Here is a 20,000-nt window from a genome sequence, read left to right as displayed (position 1 = left end):
GAATAACCATGAAACACCTTCTGGTATAATACCTGCTGAAAGTAATTGGTTAAAGCCATCGTAAAATACCATATGAGTGACGCTATTTGGAATTGATCCTATTTGTAATTGAGTTTTAATTTCATGAATACTTAATGTTTTAATTTTATTTGTAATAATACCTGGTTCTAATGGTTGAGAGAATCCATTGCAAAGTTTCAAATCTTGTACTGATTGTGGGATTGAACCAATCTTTAATGGTTGTTTAATATCATGTAAATCTAAATAAATAACACTTGATGGAATAATACCAACTTCAATTGATTGATTAAATCCATCATTAAATGTTAAACTTGTAACTGTTGATGGTATTGATCCAACTGCTAATTCTGTTTTAATATCAAATATCTCTAAATGTACAATACCATCTGGTAATATACCTGGTTCTAAACTTTCTTCAAATCCATCTAATAACATTACATTCTTTAAATTCTTATTCCAATTAACTTTTAATAAACTACCACAACCTTCTCCAAATGCAATTCTTTCTTCATTTTTTGGAAATTCATTATTCTCTGAATAAATATAATATTTTTTATTTTGTTCTATTTTTATAATAATATATCAATATTGTTAATATTTATTTATTTATTTATATATATATATTTATCTATTTATTTATTTATACAACATACTCTTTATAAATTTAAAATTATTTTCATCAATTTCAATATTTAATTTTTCAGTTTTTTTATTATTATTATTATTATTATTATTATTATTATTATTATTATTATTATTATTATTATTATTATTATTATTATTATTATTATTATTATTTTCAAAAGAATAGATTAATTTTAAATTACTTCTAATATCATTAATTATTTGGTTATCGAATTTAATGGTTTGATTATTATATTCTTTTAATTTATTTAAATTATCAATATTATTGTTATTATTTAATAATAGTAATGATTGTTGGTATTGTTTTATTAATTCGATTGAATTTGAATCTATTTTATAGTAATCATCATCATTATATTGTTGTATATTTTTTATAGAAATATTTAATATATCTGTGATTGAATTATTATTTTTATTTTTATTATAATTGTCAATATCATTATTTATTGAAGAGGTTATAGTTGTATTTATTAATGTATTTATTTCGAAATCTGTAGTTAATTGTCTTTCAATATCCAATTCAAGTATTGAAAGTATGTTATGAATTTTTTTAAATTCTTGGTTTAGTGTGATTTTATTTTTATTATATTGTGATTGAATTTCATTGAAAATTTCATCAGAATCTTTTAATATCTGTTGATCATTTTCTATTCTTTCAATTACTTTTGGATAAACATCTTTAAAACTATTCATCATTGAAAGAATTGAAGATGTTTGTATTGATTCTAATGAATCAATTCCATGACGATGATGTTCACCTCCTCTAGAAATACATAATGTACAACATGGTATTAATTTACAATCTAAACATAAAAATTCTAAATTTTTATTTGTGTGGAGTGCACAGTTCTGTTCTATTTTATTTTCAATCATATTAAAAAAAGAATTATTAAAGTATTTATGTTTTTTTTTTTTTTATCTGAAAAACTAAAAATAAAATTAAACAAAACTTTTTGATTTGGAGTGAAAAAAAAAAAAAAAAAAAAAAAAATTTAAAAAAAAAAAAAAAAAAAAATATCTAGCTTTTATTTTAATTAAAAAAAAATATCTAGCTTTTATTTTAATTAAAAAAAAATATAAAATTGATTATATTTAAAAAATAATTTCAATAAAAAAAAAAAAAAAAAATTTAAAAATATAATAATAATTAAGGATAAAATTGATGGAATTTATTTTTTGTTTTTGATCCTTTATTATTTACAAATATTCTACTACTCATCATTTTCTCCTTCTTCCTTTCCTTTTTCTTTTTTTTAATTCTTTGTAAATTTTAATATTTGAGAATGGATATAGACATATTTATTATTATTATTATTTTTTATATATCAATACAGATTTATCTAATTTACAAACATCTAAAGATGATGGTTCAATATTACCATATAAAATAATTTTTTGAATTGTTTTTGGTATTGATCCTTCAACAAGTTGTGTATTTAAACTACCTAACGTTAATTCCTTTATTGAATTTGGAATGATTCCTGGTGTTAGTTCTTGATTAAATTCATTATAGATATCCAATTTTGTGACAGAATTTGGTATTGAATTCAATACTAATGGTTGTTTAATTCCTCGCAAATATAACTCACACACTCCATCAGTAATTATACCTGGTGATAATATTTGATCGAAACCATCCTTGAAACTTAATGAATAAATCGATTTAGGAATTGAACCAGGAGTTAATAAGTCCTTAACTTGGTAGAATTCTAATACTTTAACACCTTCTGGTATAATACCTGGAGTAAGTAATTGGTTAAAGCCTGTAAGAAATTGTACTGTTAAAACTGTATAAGGTATTGATCCAATTATTAATGGTTTTGTTATTTCCTGTAATGTTACAATTTCTACACTTCTTGGAATAACACCTGGCTTTAATGTTTTAGAGAACCCATCTCTTAGAGTCAATTGGTATACTGACTTTGGAATTGATCCAATGTTTAGTTCACTTTTAATATTATGTAATGTTAGGTATTTTACACCCTGCATAGATGAAAAATCCTTATATTTATTATTTTGAGGAATAATACCAGGTTCTAATGATTGATTAAATCCATCATGTAATGCTAAACTGAAAACACTTGATGGTATTGATCCAACTACTAATGGTGTTTTAATATCACCTATTCTCAAATTTAAAATACTATTTAGTAATACACCAGGTTCTAATGATTGATTAAATCCATCATTAAATGTTAAACTTATAACTGTTGATGGTATTGATCCAACTACTAATGGTGTTTTAATATCACCTATCTCTAAATGTACAATACCATTTGGTAATACACCTGGTTCTAAACTTTCTTTAAATCCATCTAATAACATAACATTCTTTAAATTCTTATTCCAATTAAATTCTAATAAACTACCACAATCTTCTCCAAACGCAATACCTTCTTTATTTTTTGGAAATTCATTATTCTCTGAATAAATATAATAGTTTTTATTTCGCTCTATTTTTATAATAATATATCTATAATGTTAATATTTATTATTTATTTATTTATTTATTTATTTATACACAACATACTCTTTATAAATTTATAATTATTTTCATCAATTTCGATATTTAATTTTTCAGCTTTATTACTATTATAATTATTATTATTATCATTATAATTATTATTATTATCATTATCATTATAATTATTATTATTATTATTATTATTATTATTATTATTATTATTATTATTATTATTTTCAAAAGAATAAATTGTTTTTAAATTATTTTTAATATCATTAATTAATTGATTATCGAATTTAATGGTTTGATTATTATATTCTTTTAATTTATTTAAATTATCATTATTATTATTATTTAATAATAGTAATGATTGTTGGTATTGTTTTATTAATTCAATTGAATTTGAATCTATTTTAAAGTGATCATCATTATTATATTGTTGTTGTATATATTTTATAGAAATATTTAATATATCTGTGATTGAATTATTATTATTATTATTATTATTATTATTATTATTATTATTATTATTATTATTATTATTATTATTATTATTATTATTATTATTATTATTATTATTATTATTATTATTATTATTATTATTATTATTATTATTATTATTATTATTATTATTATTATTATTATTATTATTATTATTATTTATTGAAGAGGTTATAGTTGTGTTTATTAATGTATTTTCTTGGAAATCTGTTGTTAATTGTCTTTCAATATCCAATTGGATTATTGAAAGTATGTTATGAATTTTTTTAAATTCTTCGTTTATTGTGATTTTATTTTTATTATATTGTGATTGAATTTCATTGAAAATTTCATCAGAATCTTTTAATATTTGTTGATCATTTTCTATTCTTTCAATTACTTTGGGATAAACATCTTTAAAATTATTCATCATTGAAAGAATTGAAGATGTTTGTATTGATTCTAATGAATCAATTCCATGACGATGATGTTCACCTCCTCTAGAAATACATAAAGTACAACATGGTATTAATTTACAATCTAAACATAAAAATTCTAAATTTTTATTTGTATGGAGTGCACAATTCAGTTCTATTTTATTTTCAATCATTCTAAAAAAAGAATTATTAATTATTATTTTTTTTTATCTAAGGGTACAATGTGTTGTTATTATGCAGTGACAGTATTTTAAATTTAAAAAGATTTTAAAAACAAATTTTTTTTTTTTTTTTTTTTTTTTTTTTTTTTAAAAAAAGATATGATTTTATAAATTAGAAATCAAATTTGAAAAAAAAAAAAAAATTAAAAAAAAAAAAAAAAATTAAAAAAAAAAAAAAAAACAAATGTATGAATAAATTAAAAATGATTTAGATTTTATTTGTTAGCTCTCGTTGGATTAAAAATTATCCAAATATTAAAAATAAAAATAATTATTCTAGCATGTTCATCTAATTCTGTATATTAAATATGTTGTATCCACAACTGAAAATATTTTAATACCATCAATAATTAATGGTATTTGAGATAACCTATCTTTACTATTTATTGGATTTAAATCATTTAAAATTAAAATGTTTTTTTTTACATTATTTAATTTTTTTAATATAGTTTTATTATTTACCATCAATAATAAAACTATATTAAAAATAGACATTTTATGATATTTTACGAGTTGATCAATTGTTGGATAACATTATATAAAATGTAAATATAATAATAAATCTTTTAAATTTAAATTTATATTATATCTCTTAACTTTGTTTGGAGATAAAAAAAAACTATTTTTATCAATCCAAAATAAGATTTAAACAATCTTTCATTAGAAAAAAAAAAAAATTTCTACAGCATATTCATTTAATAAAAATTTTTTATATGAGCTTCCATACAAAGTTGGTGTAGTCATTTTAAAAAAATCAGAATTAATTAAAAATTTAAATTTAATTGCTGATGATATTATCACCAATTTAAATTTGAATTTTCAACAAAAAAGAACTAAAACAGCTATCAAAAAGAATTAAAAAAATTAATTCTGATATTAAAAGCCATACAATATTTGGGATGTTTGAAGTTTTCAATTAACAATATCCCGAAAAAAAAAAAAGAAAATTGATTTAACAGGATGGTTTGAATCCAACTAAATGTTAAACATAAATAAATAAAAAAATAATCAAAAAATAAATTTTTTATTTTTCTCATTTTTTTTTTTTTTTTCAGATTACACCATCTCTAATTTATAAAATTTATAAATCTTTTTGTCTTTAAAAAAAAATCAAAAAAGTGATTGATTTGATTGAATTAGTTTATTTTTCTTTTTTTTTTTTTTTTTAAACATACAAATTTGAAATAAAATCAAGTGACTGTAAATAAAATGTATCAATTACATTACCAAAAGTGCCTTCAACAATCAGCAATATTGATGGTAAATTTCAACCATTTATAAGTAGGTAACTATTGTATCAAAGCAACACAACCAGATAAATGCTCATTTGTTTTAACTTTAAATGATTCAGTTAAAAAAAATCAAATCCAACTAATAGTAATAGTAATAGTAATAGTAATAGTAATAGTAATAGTAATAGTAATAGTAATAGTAATATTAATAATAGCAATAGAAGTAATAGTAATATCATTAATAAGCAACAACAACTAATAATAATAACCAATAACCGCCACAAGTTCTATTTACGATATAATCGAACAACCATTAGAAACGTGTTATCTTGTAAATTTAAATCACCTATCGAAATCAGATTTAATAAAATTAGGTGTGAATTGGGTTAGATGTAAATTGGATAAATCTGTATTAATAAATAAATATTAATAATAATAAATAAAAGAGTATTATACCTATCCATTCTCAAATATTAAAATTTACAAGAATTAAAAAAAGAGGAAGAGGAGAAAATGATGGATAGTAGAATATTTGTAAATAATAAAGGATCAAAAAGAAATTAGTTTCAATTTAATCGAGTGAAAAATAAAAATTTTACAAAAAAATAAAATAAAATAAAATAAACACATACTTGATAAACATCAAATACTCTTCCTTTGTTTACTACTTGTATGATAATAATAATTAGTATAAATTAAAATTGAATAAAATGAGTAATTATTATTATTTTTTTTTTTTTTATTAAAATAAATGTTATTACTGCTACCAGAAATGTAATTTAATTGAAACCTATTTAATTAATATCTAAAAAATAATTTTAAATCTTTTGTTTTTGGCTGCCTTTCGAAATTTTATTGAGGAACTTGAAGTATTTCTGAAATTAATTAATCCTGTAATATTTGAGAATTGGTATCGGAATAATACTTAATTATTTATAATTATTCATATTTTATTATTTTTACAGATTTATCTAATTTACAAATATCTAATGATGATGGTTGAATTTTACCATATAAAATAATTTCTTGTACTGTTTTTGGTATTGATTCTTCAACTAATTGTATGTTTTCATAACCTAATGTTAATACCTTTATTGAATTTGGAATGATTCCTGGTGATAGTGATTGATTAAATCCATTATTGATAATCAAGTTGGTGACAGAGTTTGGTATTGAATTCACTAATAATGGTTGTTTAATTTCTGCCAAATGTAACTCGCACACTCCATTAGTAATTATACCTGGTGATATTATTTGATTGAAACCATACCCAAAACATAATGAATAGATTGATTTAGGAATTGAATCGACAATCAATAGGTCCTTAACTTGGTTGAATTCTAATGATTTAACACCATCTGGTATAATACCTGCTGTAAGTAATTGGTTAAAGCCTTTATAAAATCTAATTGTTAAAACTGTATTTGGTATTGATCCAATTTTTAATGGTTTTGTTATTTCGTGTAATATTACAGTTTTAACACTTCTTGGAATAACACCTGGCTTTAATGTTTGAGAGAATCCATCTTTTAGTGTCAAACGCGATACTGACTCTGGAATTGATCCAATGTTTAGTTCACTTTTAATATTATGTAATGTTAAGTATTTTACACCTCCGATGGATGAAAATGACAATATATTTGACATATCTTCATTATTTTGTGGATAAGAAGGAAAAATATCAGGCTCTAATGATTGGTTAAATCCATCATGGAATGTTAAACTTGAAACAGTTGATGGTATCGATCCAACTACTAATGGTGTTTTAATATCACCTATTTCTAAATAATTAATACCATTTAGTAATATACCAGGTTCTAATGATTGATTAAATCCATCATGAAACGTTAAACTTGTAATGGTTGATGGTATTGATCCAACTACTAGTGGTGTTTTAATATCACCTATTTCTAAATTCTTAATACCATTTGGTAATACACCTGGTTCTAAACTTTCTTTAAACCCATCTAATAACATAACACTCGTTAAATTTGTTTTTGAATTAAATTTTAATAAACTACCACAATCTTCTCCAAATGCAATTGCTTCTTTATCTTGATAATCTGAAAATTCACTATTCTCTGAATATATATAAATTTTTTCAAAATTTTCTAATTATAATATATGAATATTATAATTTTATTATACATTATTAATAATTACATTTTTTATTTCCAATTTATACACTTACTCTTTATAAATTTAAAATTATTTTCATCAATTTCAATCTTTAATCTTTCATTTTTATTATTATTTATACTATTATTATTCTCTATAATATTAAAATTGTTTTTATTATTTTGGTTGTTAATATTATCAAATTCATAAACTAATTTTAAATTATTTTTAATATCATCTATTTTTTGATTATTAAATACTATTGATTGATTATTATATTCTTTTAATTTATTTAAATTATTAATATTATTTTTATTATTGACTATTAATGATGATTGTTGATATTTTTTCAATAATTGATAAATTTCTTGATTTCCAAGCCAGTTATAAATTTGATTTTCATCACAATTTTGTAAGTGAGTATAATTGAAATTATCTATTTCATTACTTATTGATTCTATATTAATACCATAAATGATATCATCATTATTAATTATATTATTATTTTCATCATCACTATTACTATTATTATTATAATTATAATTATTATTATTATTATTATTATTATAATTATTATTATTATTATTATTATAATTATTATTATTATTATTATTATTATTATTATTATTATTATTACTATCATTATTATTATTATTATTATTATTATTATTATTATTATTATTATTATTATTATTATTATTATTATTACTATCATTATTATTATTATTATTTTTATTATTCTTTGATGAATTAATAATAGTATTTATTAATGTATTTTGGTCAAATGATGTTTCTAATTGCTTTTCAATATCTAATTGAAGAATTTGAAGTATTTTATGAAATTTATTAAATTCATTTATTACTAAATTTTTATTATTTTCATATTGTTGTTTAATTTCATTATAAATATTGTCAGATTCATAAATTATTTTTTTTTCATTTTCTATTGTTTCTTTTAATTTTGGAATAATATCATTTTTAAATAAATTCATCATTTGAAGAATATTTGATGTTTCCATTGAATCTATAGAATTTGTTTTATGACCATGGTGTTCACCATCTTTAGAAATACATTGAATACAACATGGAATAAATTTACATTCTAAACATAAAAGTTTTAGCTTTGTATTTGTATGATATGTACATTTGTTATTATCTAATATTATATCATTCATTTTTAATATTATCAAAAATTTGAAAAAAAAAAAAAAAAAAAAAAGGGGTGTGTTGTGGGTGAAAATTTTTTTGTTATTGTATTTATAGTTTGACATGTTGTTATTATGTGGTGATTCTAAATTTTAATAAAATTTAAATCCAAATTAATTAAATCTCAATTTTTAATTTTTTTTTTTTTTTTTTTTTTTTTTTTTTTTTTTTTTTTTTTTTTTTTTTTTTTTTTGTTAAATTTTAAGTTAACTATAAAAAAAACTTTTACAAATAAATAGAGCACAAAATTATATAAGATATAATTAAAATGAATATGAACATTCTATATATTATTTATTTATTTTTTAATTTCAAAATTGGAATTTTTAAATCAAAAAAAAAAAAAAATCAATTAAATCTAGAATAACAACAACGTCAAATAACTAATCAATATCAGCAAATGATAAATTGAATTATTAGCGATATATTTAAAGGGTTCCAACTTTGTAAATAATTAAGAATCAAAAAAAAAAATATGATGGTTCAATATTTCCTTTTAAAATAATTTTTTGAATTGTTTTTGGTATTGATCCTTCAACTAATTGTGTTTTTACACTACCTAAAGTTAATTCCTTTATTGAATTTGGAATGACTCCTGGTGTTAGTGATTGATTAAATCCATTAATGATATGCAATTTTGTGACAGAATTCGGTATTGAATTCACTAATAATGGTTGTTTAATTTCTCCCAAAATTATCTCACACACTCCATCAGTAATTATACCTGGTGATAATATTTGATTAAAGCCATCTTTGAAAAATAATGAATAAATCGATTTTGGAATTGAACCGACAATCAATAAGTCCTTAACTTGGTGGAATCTTAATCCGATAACACCTTCTGGTATAATACCTGCTGTAAGTAATTGGTTAAAGCCTTTATCAAATTCTATTGTTAAAACTGTATTTGGTATTGATCCCATTACTAATGGTTTTGTTATTCTAACAATCCCAACAGTTTTTGGAATAACACCTGGTTTTAATATTTGAGAGAATCCATCTTTTAATGTCAATTGGCATACTGACCCTGGAATTGATCCAATTTTAAGTTCACTTTTAATATTATGTAATTCTAAGTATCTTACACATCCACTGGATGAAAATATCAATAATATGGCTTGAGTCCATTATTTTTTGGATAAGAAGGAATAATAACAGGTTCTAATGATTGATTAAATCCATCATGTAATGTTAAACTTGAAACGGTTGATGGTATTGATCCAACTACTAATGGTGTTTTAATATCACCTATTTCCATATTATAAATACCATATGGTACTACACCTGGTTCTAAACTTTCTTTAAATCCATCTAATAACATAACACTGGTTAAATTAAAATTATCATAACTCTCTTTAAATTTTAATAAACTACCACAATCTTCTCCAAATGCAATTGCATCTTTATCTTTATAAAATGAAAATTCACTATTCTCTGAATATAATATTTCCTATAATCACATTTATAAAATTATTATTATGTTAATAAATAATAATAATAAAACTACACTTTTATTTGTAATTTTAACACTTACTCTTTATAAATTTAAAATTATTTTCATCAATTTCAATCTTTAATTTTTTATTTTTATACTATTATTGTTTTCTACAATAGTAACATTTTTATTTTGGTTGTTGTTATTATTAAACTCATAATGATGATTGTTGATATTTTTTAATTAATTGATAAATTTCTTCATTTTCAAGCCAGTTATAAATTTGATTTTCATCACAATTTTGTAAGTGATTATCATTGGATTATCTAATTTATTACTTATTGATTTTATATTAATACCATAATAACAATTATCATTATCATTATTATCATTATTAATATTGCTATTATTATTATTATTATTATTATTATTATTATTATTATTATTATTATTATTATTATTATTATCCTTATTATTTTGATTATTATTTTTGATTGATGAATTAATGATAGTATATATTAATGTATTTTGATCAAATGTTGTTTCTAATTGCCTTTCGATATCATATTAAATAATGAAGAATTTGAAGTATTCATTGATTTTTTGTTTATCATTTTCAACTGTTTGTTTTATTTTTGGAATGATATCATTTTTAAATAAATTCATCATTTTGAGAATATTTGATATTTCCATTGAATCTATACAATTTGTTTTATGACCATGGTGTTCGCCATCTTTAGAAATACATTGAATACAACATGGAATAAATTTACATTCTAAACATAAAAGTTTTAGTTTTTTATTTGTATGAAGTGTACATTTGTTATTGTTATTATTATTATCTAATATTATATCTTTATTCATTTTTAATATTAATAAAGTAAAAAAAAGTGGGGTGTGAGAAGTTTTTTTTTTTCTTCTTTTTTTTTTTGTTATTGTATTATTAATAGTATAATGAGTTGTTATAGTGTTGCACGAGTATTTTAAAAAAATCAAAAAATAAAAATACAATTTTTTTTTTTTTTTATTTTTTTTTTTTTTTTAAAATTTTAATTGGAAAAATTGAGATTTTAAATCTAATCCCAATTTTTTAATTTTATTTTATTTTTTTTTTTTTTTATTTCTAAAATGAAATGTGAAATTAAAAAAATAAACAATTATAAAATACATCCATCCCCAAATGTCATTGGAATTGTCTTATATTCATGTGGGTCTATCTTTACTAACTTTATAAGAATTAAATAAGAAGATAATATTGGTTTTGAATCAATTGGGTTAATTTTTCAATTAAGGTAATTATTGATCATCGAACCTTTTAATTTTGAGTGTCGATCAGGAGCAATTTTAAGATAAATATAATATTATCAAATCCACTAGACTACCAACAACATCAACAACAAAGGCAACGGATTAAATGAAAATTTCAATTCATATATTAATAAATGTTCACTCAAAGACAAGAATATATTGATATCTCAAGTGAATTAATTGTATGATTGAAACATAAGAAAATTAAACCAATTAAATCTTTGAATAATAATAATAAAAATATAAAATTAAAAAATTAATTCAAATTAAATTAATTGAAATATATGATAAAATTGATGAACCCAACTTTATATTTATTTATTTTTTTTTTTTTTTTTTTTTTTTTTTTTATTATTTTTTTTCACATGTTTTTGATCCTTTAATATTTACAAATGGAATTCCACTATTCAATATTTTCTCCTTCTTCCCTTTTTATTTTTTATTTTATTTTTATTCTTTGTAAAATTAAAATATTTGAGATAAGTTAATACTTTAATAAATAAAAAAGTATACTATTATTAATAATTGCTATCTATTTGTATAGATTTATCTAATTTACAGACATTTAAGAATGATGGTTCTATATCTCCACTTATAATAATTTTTTGAATTGTTTTTGGAATTGATCCTTCAACTAATTGTATGTTGTCAGTACCCAATGTTAATTCCTTTATTGAATTTGGAATGATTCCAGGTGTTAGTGATTGATTAAATCCTTTAGTGATATACAAGTTGGTGACAGAGTTTGGTATTGAATTCACTAATAATGGTTGTTTAATTTCTCCTAAATGTAATAGGCCCACTCCATTGGTAATTATACCTGGTGATATTTTTTGATCAAAGCCTTCCTTTAAAAATAATGAATAAATCGAGTTAGGAATTGAACCGACAATCAATAAGTCCTTAACTTGGTGGAATTCCAATGAATAAACACCTTCTGGTATAATACCTGCTGTAAGTAATTGGTTAAAGCCTTTATGAAATTCTATTGTAAAAACTGTATTTGGTATTGATCCAATTATTAATGGTTTTGTTATTTCCTGTAATATTACAGTTTTAACAGTTTTTGGAATAACACCTGGCTGTAATGTTTGAGAGAACCCATCTTTTAGATTCAAACGCGATACTGACACTGGAATTGATCCAATGTTTACTTCACTTTTAATTTTATGTAATGTTAGGAATCTTACACCTAAGAACAATGGAAATGAAAATTATTTAAACCAATGACCTTCATTTGGTGGATAAGAAGGAATGATACCAGGTGGTATCGATCCAACTACTAATAGTGTTATAATATCTCCTATTTCCAAATATTTTATACCATTTGGTAATACACCCGGTTCTAATTTTTCTTTAAATTCATCCAATAACATAACTTTAAATTTGTTTTTGATTGAAATTTTAATAAACTACCACAATCTTCTCCAAATGCAATTGACTCTTTATCTTTATGATTTGAAAATTCACTATTCTTTGAATATATATAATATTTTTCATTATCATCTATTTATAATATATATTGATATATATTAATAATAATTTAAATTTTATTTATAATTTAAATTCTTACTTTCTCTTTATAAATTTAAAATTATTTTCATCAATTTCAATTTTTAATTTTTCATTTTTATTATAATTAATACGATTATTGTTTTTATTTTGGTTGTTTTTATTGTTATCAAACTCATAAATTAATTTTAAATTATTTTTAATATCATCAATTATTTAATTATTGAATAGTATTGATTGATTATTATATTCTTTTAATATATTTAAACTACCAATATAATTTTTATTATTTACTATTAATGATGATTGTTGATATTTTTTAATTAATTGATAAATTTCTTCATTTTCAAGCCAGTTATATATTTGATTTTCATCACAATATTGTAAGTGAGTATGCTTGAGATTATCTATTTCATTACTCATTGATTCCATAGTAATACCATAACTATCATTATTTTTGATTGATGAATTAATAATAGTATTTACTAATGTATTTTCATCAAATGTTGTTTCTAATTGCTTTAGAATATCTAATTGAATAATTTGAAGTATTTTATGAAATTTATTGAATTCATCTATTACCAAATTTTTATTAATTTCATATTGTTGTTTAATTTCATTATAAATATTGTCAGATTCATTAATTATTTGTTTATTATTTTCAACTATTTCTTTTAATTTTGGAATAATATCATTTTTAAATAAATTCACCATTTTGAGAATATCTGATGTTGCTTTTGAATCCATACAATTTGTTTTATGACCATGGTGTTGACCATCTTGGAAAAACACTGAGTACAACATGGAATAAATTTACAATCTAAACATAAAAGTTCTAAAATTTTATTTCTATGAAGTGTGCATTTCTTATTGTTATTGTTATTATCTAATATTAAATCATTATTCATTTTTAATATTATTTGTTATTGATTAAAAAAAAAAAAAATGTGTGGGTAAAAATTTTTATTATTTTTGATAATAGTTTAATGTGTTATTATTATTGTAGACAGTGATCGTATTATAATAAAATTAAAAAATCTTAAAAACAAATTTTTTTTTTTTTTTTTTTTTTTTTTTTTTTTTTTTTTTTTTGTAAAAATTTGAGTGAAAAATTGAGATATTATAAAATTTAGATATTAAAATAAAAAACAAAAAAAGACTGAATTGGTTTATTTTTTATTTTTTTTGAATCAATTGGGTTACTTTTTATATTAAGATAAATAAATTATAATATTATCAAATCCACTAGACTACCAACAACATCAACAACAAAGGCAATGGATTAATTGAAAATTTTTAAAAATTCATACATTAATAAATGATCACTCAAAGACAAGAATATATTTATATCTCGAGTGAATTAATTGTATGATTGAAACAAAAGAAAATATAAAATTAATTAAATAGTTAAATAATAAATATAAAAATAAATAAATAAAAAAAATAAAAAAAACAAATTCAAATTAAATTAATAGAATATTTGATAAAATTGATGAACCAAATTATATATTTATTTAATTTATTTATTTATTTTTATTTTTATTTTTTTGTTTTGATCCTTTATTATTTACAAAGATTCTACTATTATTATAAATTATTTTTTATTATTTGTACATATCTATCTAATTTACAAACATCTAAAGATGATGGTTCAACATTACCATATAAAATAATTTTATGGAATTGACCCTTCAACTAATTTCATATATTTACAGTACATAGAGTTAATTTCTTTATTGAATTTGAAATGATTCCAGGCGTTAGTGATAAAATCCATTAATGATATTAAATTTGGTGACGGAATTAGGTATTGAATTCACAAATAATGGTTGTTTAATTTCTCCCAAACCTAACTCGCACACTCCATTAGTAATTATGCCTGGTGATATTATTTGATTAAAGCCATCCAGTAAACATAATAAATAAATCGAGTTAGGAATTGAACCGACAATCAATAAGTATTTAACTTGGTGGAATTCTAATGATTTAACACCTTCTGGTATAATACCAGCTGTAAGTAATTGGTTAAATCCTTTATGAAATTGTATTCTTAAAACTGTTAAATCATTAAAATTCTAATGATTTAACACCTTCTGATATAATACCTGGAGTAAGGAATTGGTTAAAGCCTTTATGAAATTCTATTCTTAAGACTGTATTTGGTATTGATCCAATTACTAATGGTTTTGTTATTTGGTGTAATGTTACAATTCTAATAGTTTTTGGAATAACACCTGGCTTTAATGTTTGAGAGAATCCATCTTTTAGGTTCAAATGGTATACAAATTCAATCAATTTTTAATTTTTTTTTTTTTTTTTTTTTTTTTTTTTGTAAAATTCATATGAAATTAAAAAAAAAAAAAACTATAAAATGTATCCAATTCCTAATTTCACTTCATCAATACTGAAAATGAAAGGTTTGATGATCATTAATTACCTTCAAAGAAAACCTAACATATATTTTCTTCTTATCAAACTTATTCTTTTAAAAAAATTCCAATGACAAAACATATGGTATAATATTATCAAATTTTTAAACCAATCAAGACTAAATCCAATTTTACAAATGAAAATTAATTTATTTATTTCTATTTTTTTGTTTATATAATAGTTTTTTGTTTTATTTTATTTAAAAATTTTTATCTCTATAGATTTATTTAGTTTACAAACTTTTAATGATTCTTCTGGAAAATCATTTAAAATAATTTTTTTAATCGTAATTTTTTTATTAATTTTTTCACCATTACCCCTTTTTTTTAAACATTATTTTATAATAATTTCAAAATTATGAATTTTTAATTTTCCAGATTCAGGTATAAAAAAAAAACTAAAAAGGGGAAAAAATAAATTCTTAAGAAGCCATTTTAGTTTGTTTACACACAAAAGTAGTGGATTTATTTTTTAAAAAAAAGGAAAATTAAATTTTTTTTTTACTCTTTATAAAATTACTAAAAATGTGGATTAATTTATTTTTTTTTTTTTTTTTTTCTTCTTTTTTTTTTTTTTTTTTTTTCTCCTTTTTTTTTTTCCCTCAAAAACTTTTTTTATACCAGTTCATTTCTAAATGTACAATACCATTTGGTAATACACCTGGTTCTAAACTTTCTTTAAATCCATCTAATAACATAACCCTCTTTATATTTGTTTTTAATTTAAATTTTAATAAACTACCACAATCTTCTCCAAATGCAATTGAATCTTTATCTTGATAATCTGAAAATTTACTATTCTTTGAATATATATAATATTTTTTATTATCATCTATTTATAATATATATATATATAAATATATACACATATATTATAATATTAATATAAAATAATAATAATTATTAAATTTTTATTTACACTTACTCATTATAAATTTAAATTTATTTTCATCAATTTCAATTTTTAATTTTTCTTTTTTATTTGTACCATTGTCATTTTTATTTCTTTCAATTTGATCGTTTTTGAAATCAATGTTAAAGTATAACGAGTTGGCTCATCTTCTTCCGATGAGATTGGTTGTCCACATGGTATTTCATCATCTTCACATAATATTTCATCATCATCCTCTTCAATTAAATCACATTCATTTTCGCTAACTTCTTTTTTATTTTCTTCAATTAAATCACGTTCGTTTTCGCTAATTTCTTTATTATCTTCAACTTTAATGTAAATTTCTTTTTCTTTAATTTGGTTTTTTTTTTTATTTCTTTTATCTTTTCTTTTTTGACTTATTATAACAAATATTAATATATTATTATTTTAATAAATAAATAAATTTATCTTACCATTTTTTGCATTTTAAAAAATATAAATATTTTTCTCTTAACTTTGGTATATAAATTTTATTTTCAACAAGCCATAACTCGACTTTTCTAGACGATAAATGTTCATTTTGTAAATGAACTAGAAGAGGAAGTGAACCTTGTTCTGATTTTGTTTCAATATACATTTTTTTTGTATTATTTGTTTTATATACCCAAATCCCGTAAATATTTTTTTTATTTATATAATCATTATTATTTATATCTTCATAAGCCTTTTCCAACATAAAGGGTATAATAACTCTTATTTTTTTAACCATCTTAATAATTTTTCGAAATAGAAATAAAAAAAATAAAAAAAAAAATAAAAAAAATTTTATGTAAAAATGAAAAGTTGGTGTGAAAATTTTTATTTTTTTACAAAAAAAATGAAAAAAAATTAAATTAAATTAAATTAAATTAAATTAAATTAAATTAAATAATTTTGTAAAATTACACCAAGTCCTAAATTAAACAAAGTAAAAAAAAAAAAAAATTATAAACAGAAAAAAAAAATAAAAAATGTAAAAAATAAAATGAATTAATTAATAACATTATTTATTTTTTTTTTTTTTTTTGTGTTAGACTCTCTTATATTGGAAACAATATCTTCCAATTTATGAGATATGTGTTACTTTTGGTATTAGTCCAAAAACATTTCAAAATCACTATAGTCAACCATTCACTTTGAGTTGTATGCAAGGAAATAATGGAAAAGAGATAAACTTGTTGAATCAGTTGGCTTTTTAAAACATCCTATATCTAATGTGCTTTATCGTGCGATTGCTGCTGAATCTACCTCTATTGATATTGAAACTCCCACTCATCAAATCCAAAAAAAAATTATTATTCTGGTAAAAGTAAAGTCATGTGGTCAAATTTCATTGTGAGGTATGCACTAGATCATACAGATTATTGTTACTACATCCTGAGGGATTCCCAGGTTCCGTTCATGATCAAATATATACTAGAAAATACCAAAATAGAGCCACAATACTATAATAATGGTAAAATTATTCGTAAACATGATAGCTTTCCAATATTGGGTAATTATTTAAATAACCAAATCTCTTACTTTTAATACTTTGTTATTAATTTTATTTTATTTTTATTTTTTTTATTTTTTTTTTTTTTTATTATTATTAAAATAATTATATTATTGGTATTTTTTATTTTTTATTATTTTATTATTTTTTTTTCTAGATATATCTTTACCTAATTTTGTAAGCTCCAATAGTGTGTATGTGGAAAACTTTTTTTTTAAAAATTAATCATTTTAAAATAACTCCAACATACCGAGGAAATTTGGATCATTTAAACAAAATCGTCAATACTCTGTATGTTAGCTGATCTTCAAGAAACATATAATGATGGTTTTGGCATTGAATTAGACAAAGATAAACTTAAAGAAATAAAAGAAAAAGAACAGTGTTTGTTGTTAAATAAAATAACTAAAATATAATAAAAAAGGGATGAATAAAAAATAAAAAATTAAAATCTGGATAAAAAAAAAAAAAAAATAAAAAAATAAAAAAATAAAAAAATAAAAAAATAAAAATATTTACACCAACTTTTCATTTTTTCATAAAATTTAATAAATTAATTTTAAATTATTTTTAATTTCATTCATTATTTTAAATACTATTGATTGATTATTATATTCTTTTAATTTATTTAAATTTTCAATATTATTTTTATTATTAACTATTAAGGTTGATTGTTGATATTTTTTAAATAATTGATAAATATCTTGATTCTCAAGCCAGTTATAAATTTGATTTTCATTACAATATTGTAAGTGAGTATCATTGAGATTATCTAATTTATTACCTATTGATTCTATATTAATACCATAATTATTATCATCATTAATATTATAATTATTATTATTATTGATTGATGAATTAATAATAGTATATATTATTGTATTTTCATCAAATGTTGTTCTTAATTGATTTTCAATATCTAATTGATTAATTTGAATTAATGTATGAAACTTTTTAAATTCGTTTGTTACTAAAATTTTATTATTTTCATATTGTTGATTAATTTCATTATAAATATTTTCAGATTTATTGATTATTTGTTTATCATTTTCAACTATTTCTTTTAATTTTGGAATAATATCATTTTTAAATAAATTCATCATTTTGAGAATATTTGATGTTTCAATTGAATCTATACAATTTGTTTTATGACCATGGTGTTCACCATGTTGAGAAATACAGTGCATACAACATGGAATAAATTTACAATTAAAACATAAAAGTTCTAAATTTTTATTTGGATGAAATGAACATTTGTTATTGTTATTATCTTTATTCATTTTTAATATATTATTTGTTATTGATTAAAAAAAAAAAAAAAAAAAAAAAAAAATTTGATTAAAAAAAAAAAATTAAAAAAAAAAAAAAATGGAAATAGTGTTTTTGTTGATGGTTTGTGGTGTGGGTGGTTAAAAAAAAAAACAATCATGATTTAATAAACTTAAAATTTTAAAAAAAAAAAAAAAAAAAAAAATTGCACATCGATTTAATAATTTTATTTATTTTATTTTTAAAAAGGAATTTTTTTTTTTTTTTTTTTTAAAATTTAATTTTTATTAAATCATAATAATAATAATAATAATAATAATAATAATAATAATAATAATAATAAACCCTACTCTATTTTTATTTCTACGGATTGATCTAAATTACAATTTTCTAATGATTCATTAAAATTATTTAAAATAATTCTTGGAATTTGTCTTGGTATTGAACCTTCAACTAATTGAAGATTTACATTTTTTAAAGTTAATTCTTTTATTGAATTTGGAATGATTCCTGGTGTTAGTGCTTGTTTGAATCCATCTTCAAGTACGATGTGAGTTACTGTTGTTGGTATTGAACCCATTTCTAATGGTTGTTTAATATCATGTAATAATAATCTTTCCACACCTTTACTGATTATACCAGGTGATATTGAGTGATTGAAACCATTATAAAAAGTTAGCCATGTAACTGAAATTGGAATTGAACCAATAACCAATGGACATTTAATGTTATAGAAAAACAACATCATTACACCCTTTGGAATAATGCCAGGTGAAAGCAATTGACTAAATCCTTCACCAAAAGTTGCAAATTTT

General features: G+C 19.9%; 10 protein-coding genes across 10 annotated transcripts in view; 1 reads left to right on the top strand and 9 right to left on the bottom strand.

Annotated features, from left to right (window-relative positions):
* DDB_G0290639 (FNIP repeat-containing protein) overlaps nt 1-1,539 on the bottom strand; it is a gene marked incomplete at both ends in the record, with an annotated part of 1,941 nt that extends 402 nt beyond the window's left edge. Inside the window, 2 exons of the mRNA XM_630604.1 lie at nt 1-584; nt 675-1,539. The exon at nt 1-584 is cut by the window's left edge and continues 402 nt beyond it. Coding sequence (XP_635696.1) covers nt 1-584; nt 675-1,539 — 1,449 coding nt within the window. The remainder of the gene's footprint in view (nt 585-674) is intronic.
* A 438-nt stretch (nt 1,540-1,977) lies between these two features.
* On the bottom strand, nt 1,978-4,220 carry DDB_G0290617 (FNIP repeat-containing protein; the record flags this gene model as incomplete). The annotated part of the gene is made up of 2 exons (XM_630603.2): nt 1,978-3,119; nt 3,197-4,220. The coding sequence occupies 2 exons, from the start codon at nt 4,218-4,220 to the stop codon at nt 1,978-1,980; spliced, it is 2,166 nt and encodes a 721-aa protein (XP_635695.2).
* Nucleotides 4,221-4,621: 401 nt separating this feature from the next.
* On the top strand, nt 4,622-5,127 carry DDB_G0290615 (hypothetical protein; the record flags this gene model as incomplete). The annotated part of the gene is made up of 2 exons (XM_630602.1): nt 4,622-4,624; nt 4,987-5,127. The coding sequence occupies 2 exons, from the start codon at nt 4,622-4,624 to the stop codon at nt 5,125-5,127; spliced, it is 144 nt and encodes a 47-aa protein (XP_635694.1).
* Nucleotides 5,128-6,305: 1,178 nt separating this feature from the next.
* Nucleotides 6,306-8,793, bottom strand: DDB_G0290613 (hypothetical protein; the record flags this gene model as incomplete). The annotated part of the gene is made up of 3 exons (XM_630601.1): nt 6,306-6,424; nt 6,481-7,611; nt 7,692-8,793. The coding sequence occupies 3 exons, from the start codon at nt 8,791-8,793 to the stop codon at nt 6,306-6,308; spliced, it is 2,352 nt and encodes a 783-aa protein (XP_635693.1).
* Nucleotides 8,794-9,285: 492 nt separating this feature from the next.
* DDB_G0290611 (hypothetical protein) lies at nt 9,286-9,747 on the bottom strand (the record flags this gene model as incomplete). Its single annotated transcript, XM_630600.1, has 1 exon — nt 9,286-9,747. The coding sequence occupies one exon, from the start codon at nt 9,745-9,747 to the stop codon at nt 9,286-9,288; it is 462 nt and encodes a 153-aa protein (XP_635692.1).
* Nucleotides 9,748-9,929: 182 nt separating this feature from the next.
* Nucleotides 9,930-11,123, bottom strand: DDB_G0290683 (hypothetical protein; the record flags this gene model as incomplete). Its single annotated transcript, XM_630599.1, has 3 exons — nt 9,930-10,258; nt 10,598-10,727; nt 10,881-11,123. The coding sequence occupies 3 exons, from the start codon at nt 11,121-11,123 to the stop codon at nt 9,930-9,932; spliced, it is 702 nt and encodes a 233-aa protein (XP_635691.1).
* Nucleotides 11,124-12,085: 962 nt separating this feature from the next.
* DDB_G0290681 (hypothetical protein) lies at nt 12,086-12,943 on the bottom strand (the record flags this gene model as incomplete). The annotated part of the gene is made up of 2 exons (XM_630598.1): nt 12,086-12,759; nt 12,799-12,943. The coding sequence occupies 2 exons, from the start codon at nt 12,941-12,943 to the stop codon at nt 12,086-12,088; spliced, it is 819 nt and encodes a 272-aa protein (XP_635690.1).
* Nucleotides 12,944-13,295: 352 nt separating this feature from the next.
* Nucleotides 13,296-13,987, bottom strand: DDB_G0290609 (hypothetical protein; the record flags this gene model as incomplete). Its single annotated transcript, XM_630597.1, has 2 exons — nt 13,296-13,870; nt 13,897-13,987. The coding sequence occupies 2 exons, from the start codon at nt 13,985-13,987 to the stop codon at nt 13,296-13,298; spliced, it is 666 nt and encodes a 221-aa protein (XP_635689.1).
* A 1,717-nt stretch (nt 13,988-15,704) lies between these two features.
* On the bottom strand, nt 15,705-17,019 carry DDB_G0290607 (hypothetical protein; the record flags this gene model as incomplete). Its single annotated transcript, XM_630596.1, has 4 exons — nt 15,705-15,828; nt 16,130-16,308; nt 16,497-16,797; nt 16,898-17,019. The coding sequence occupies 4 exons, from the start codon at nt 17,017-17,019 to the stop codon at nt 15,705-15,707; spliced, it is 726 nt and encodes a 241-aa protein (XP_635688.1).
* A 1,302-nt stretch (nt 17,020-18,321) lies between these two features.
* DDB_G0290679 (hypothetical protein) overlaps nt 18,322-20,000 on the bottom strand; it is a gene marked incomplete at both ends in the record, with an annotated part of 3,216 nt that continues 1,537 nt past the window's right edge. Inside the window, 3 exons of the mRNA XM_630595.1 lie at nt 18,322-18,368; nt 18,659-19,186; nt 19,570-20,000. The exon at nt 19,570-20,000 is cut by the window's right edge and continues 640 nt beyond it. Coding sequence (XP_635687.1) covers nt 18,322-18,368; nt 18,659-19,186; nt 19,570-20,000 — 1,006 coding nt within the window. The remainder of the gene's footprint in view (nt 18,369-18,658; nt 19,187-19,569) is intronic.

The sequence above is a fragment of the Dictyostelium discoideum genome (genome assembly GCF_000004695.1).
Source record: "Dictyostelium discoideum AX4 chromosome 5 chromosome, whole genome shotgun sequence".
In the NCBI taxonomy this organism is placed as follows: domain Eukaryota; phylum Evosea; class Eumycetozoa; order Dictyosteliales; family Dictyosteliaceae; genus Dictyostelium; species Dictyostelium discoideum.
Note: the sequence above shows the minus strand (reverse complement) of the source record. Positions and strands in the feature narration are given on the sequence as shown.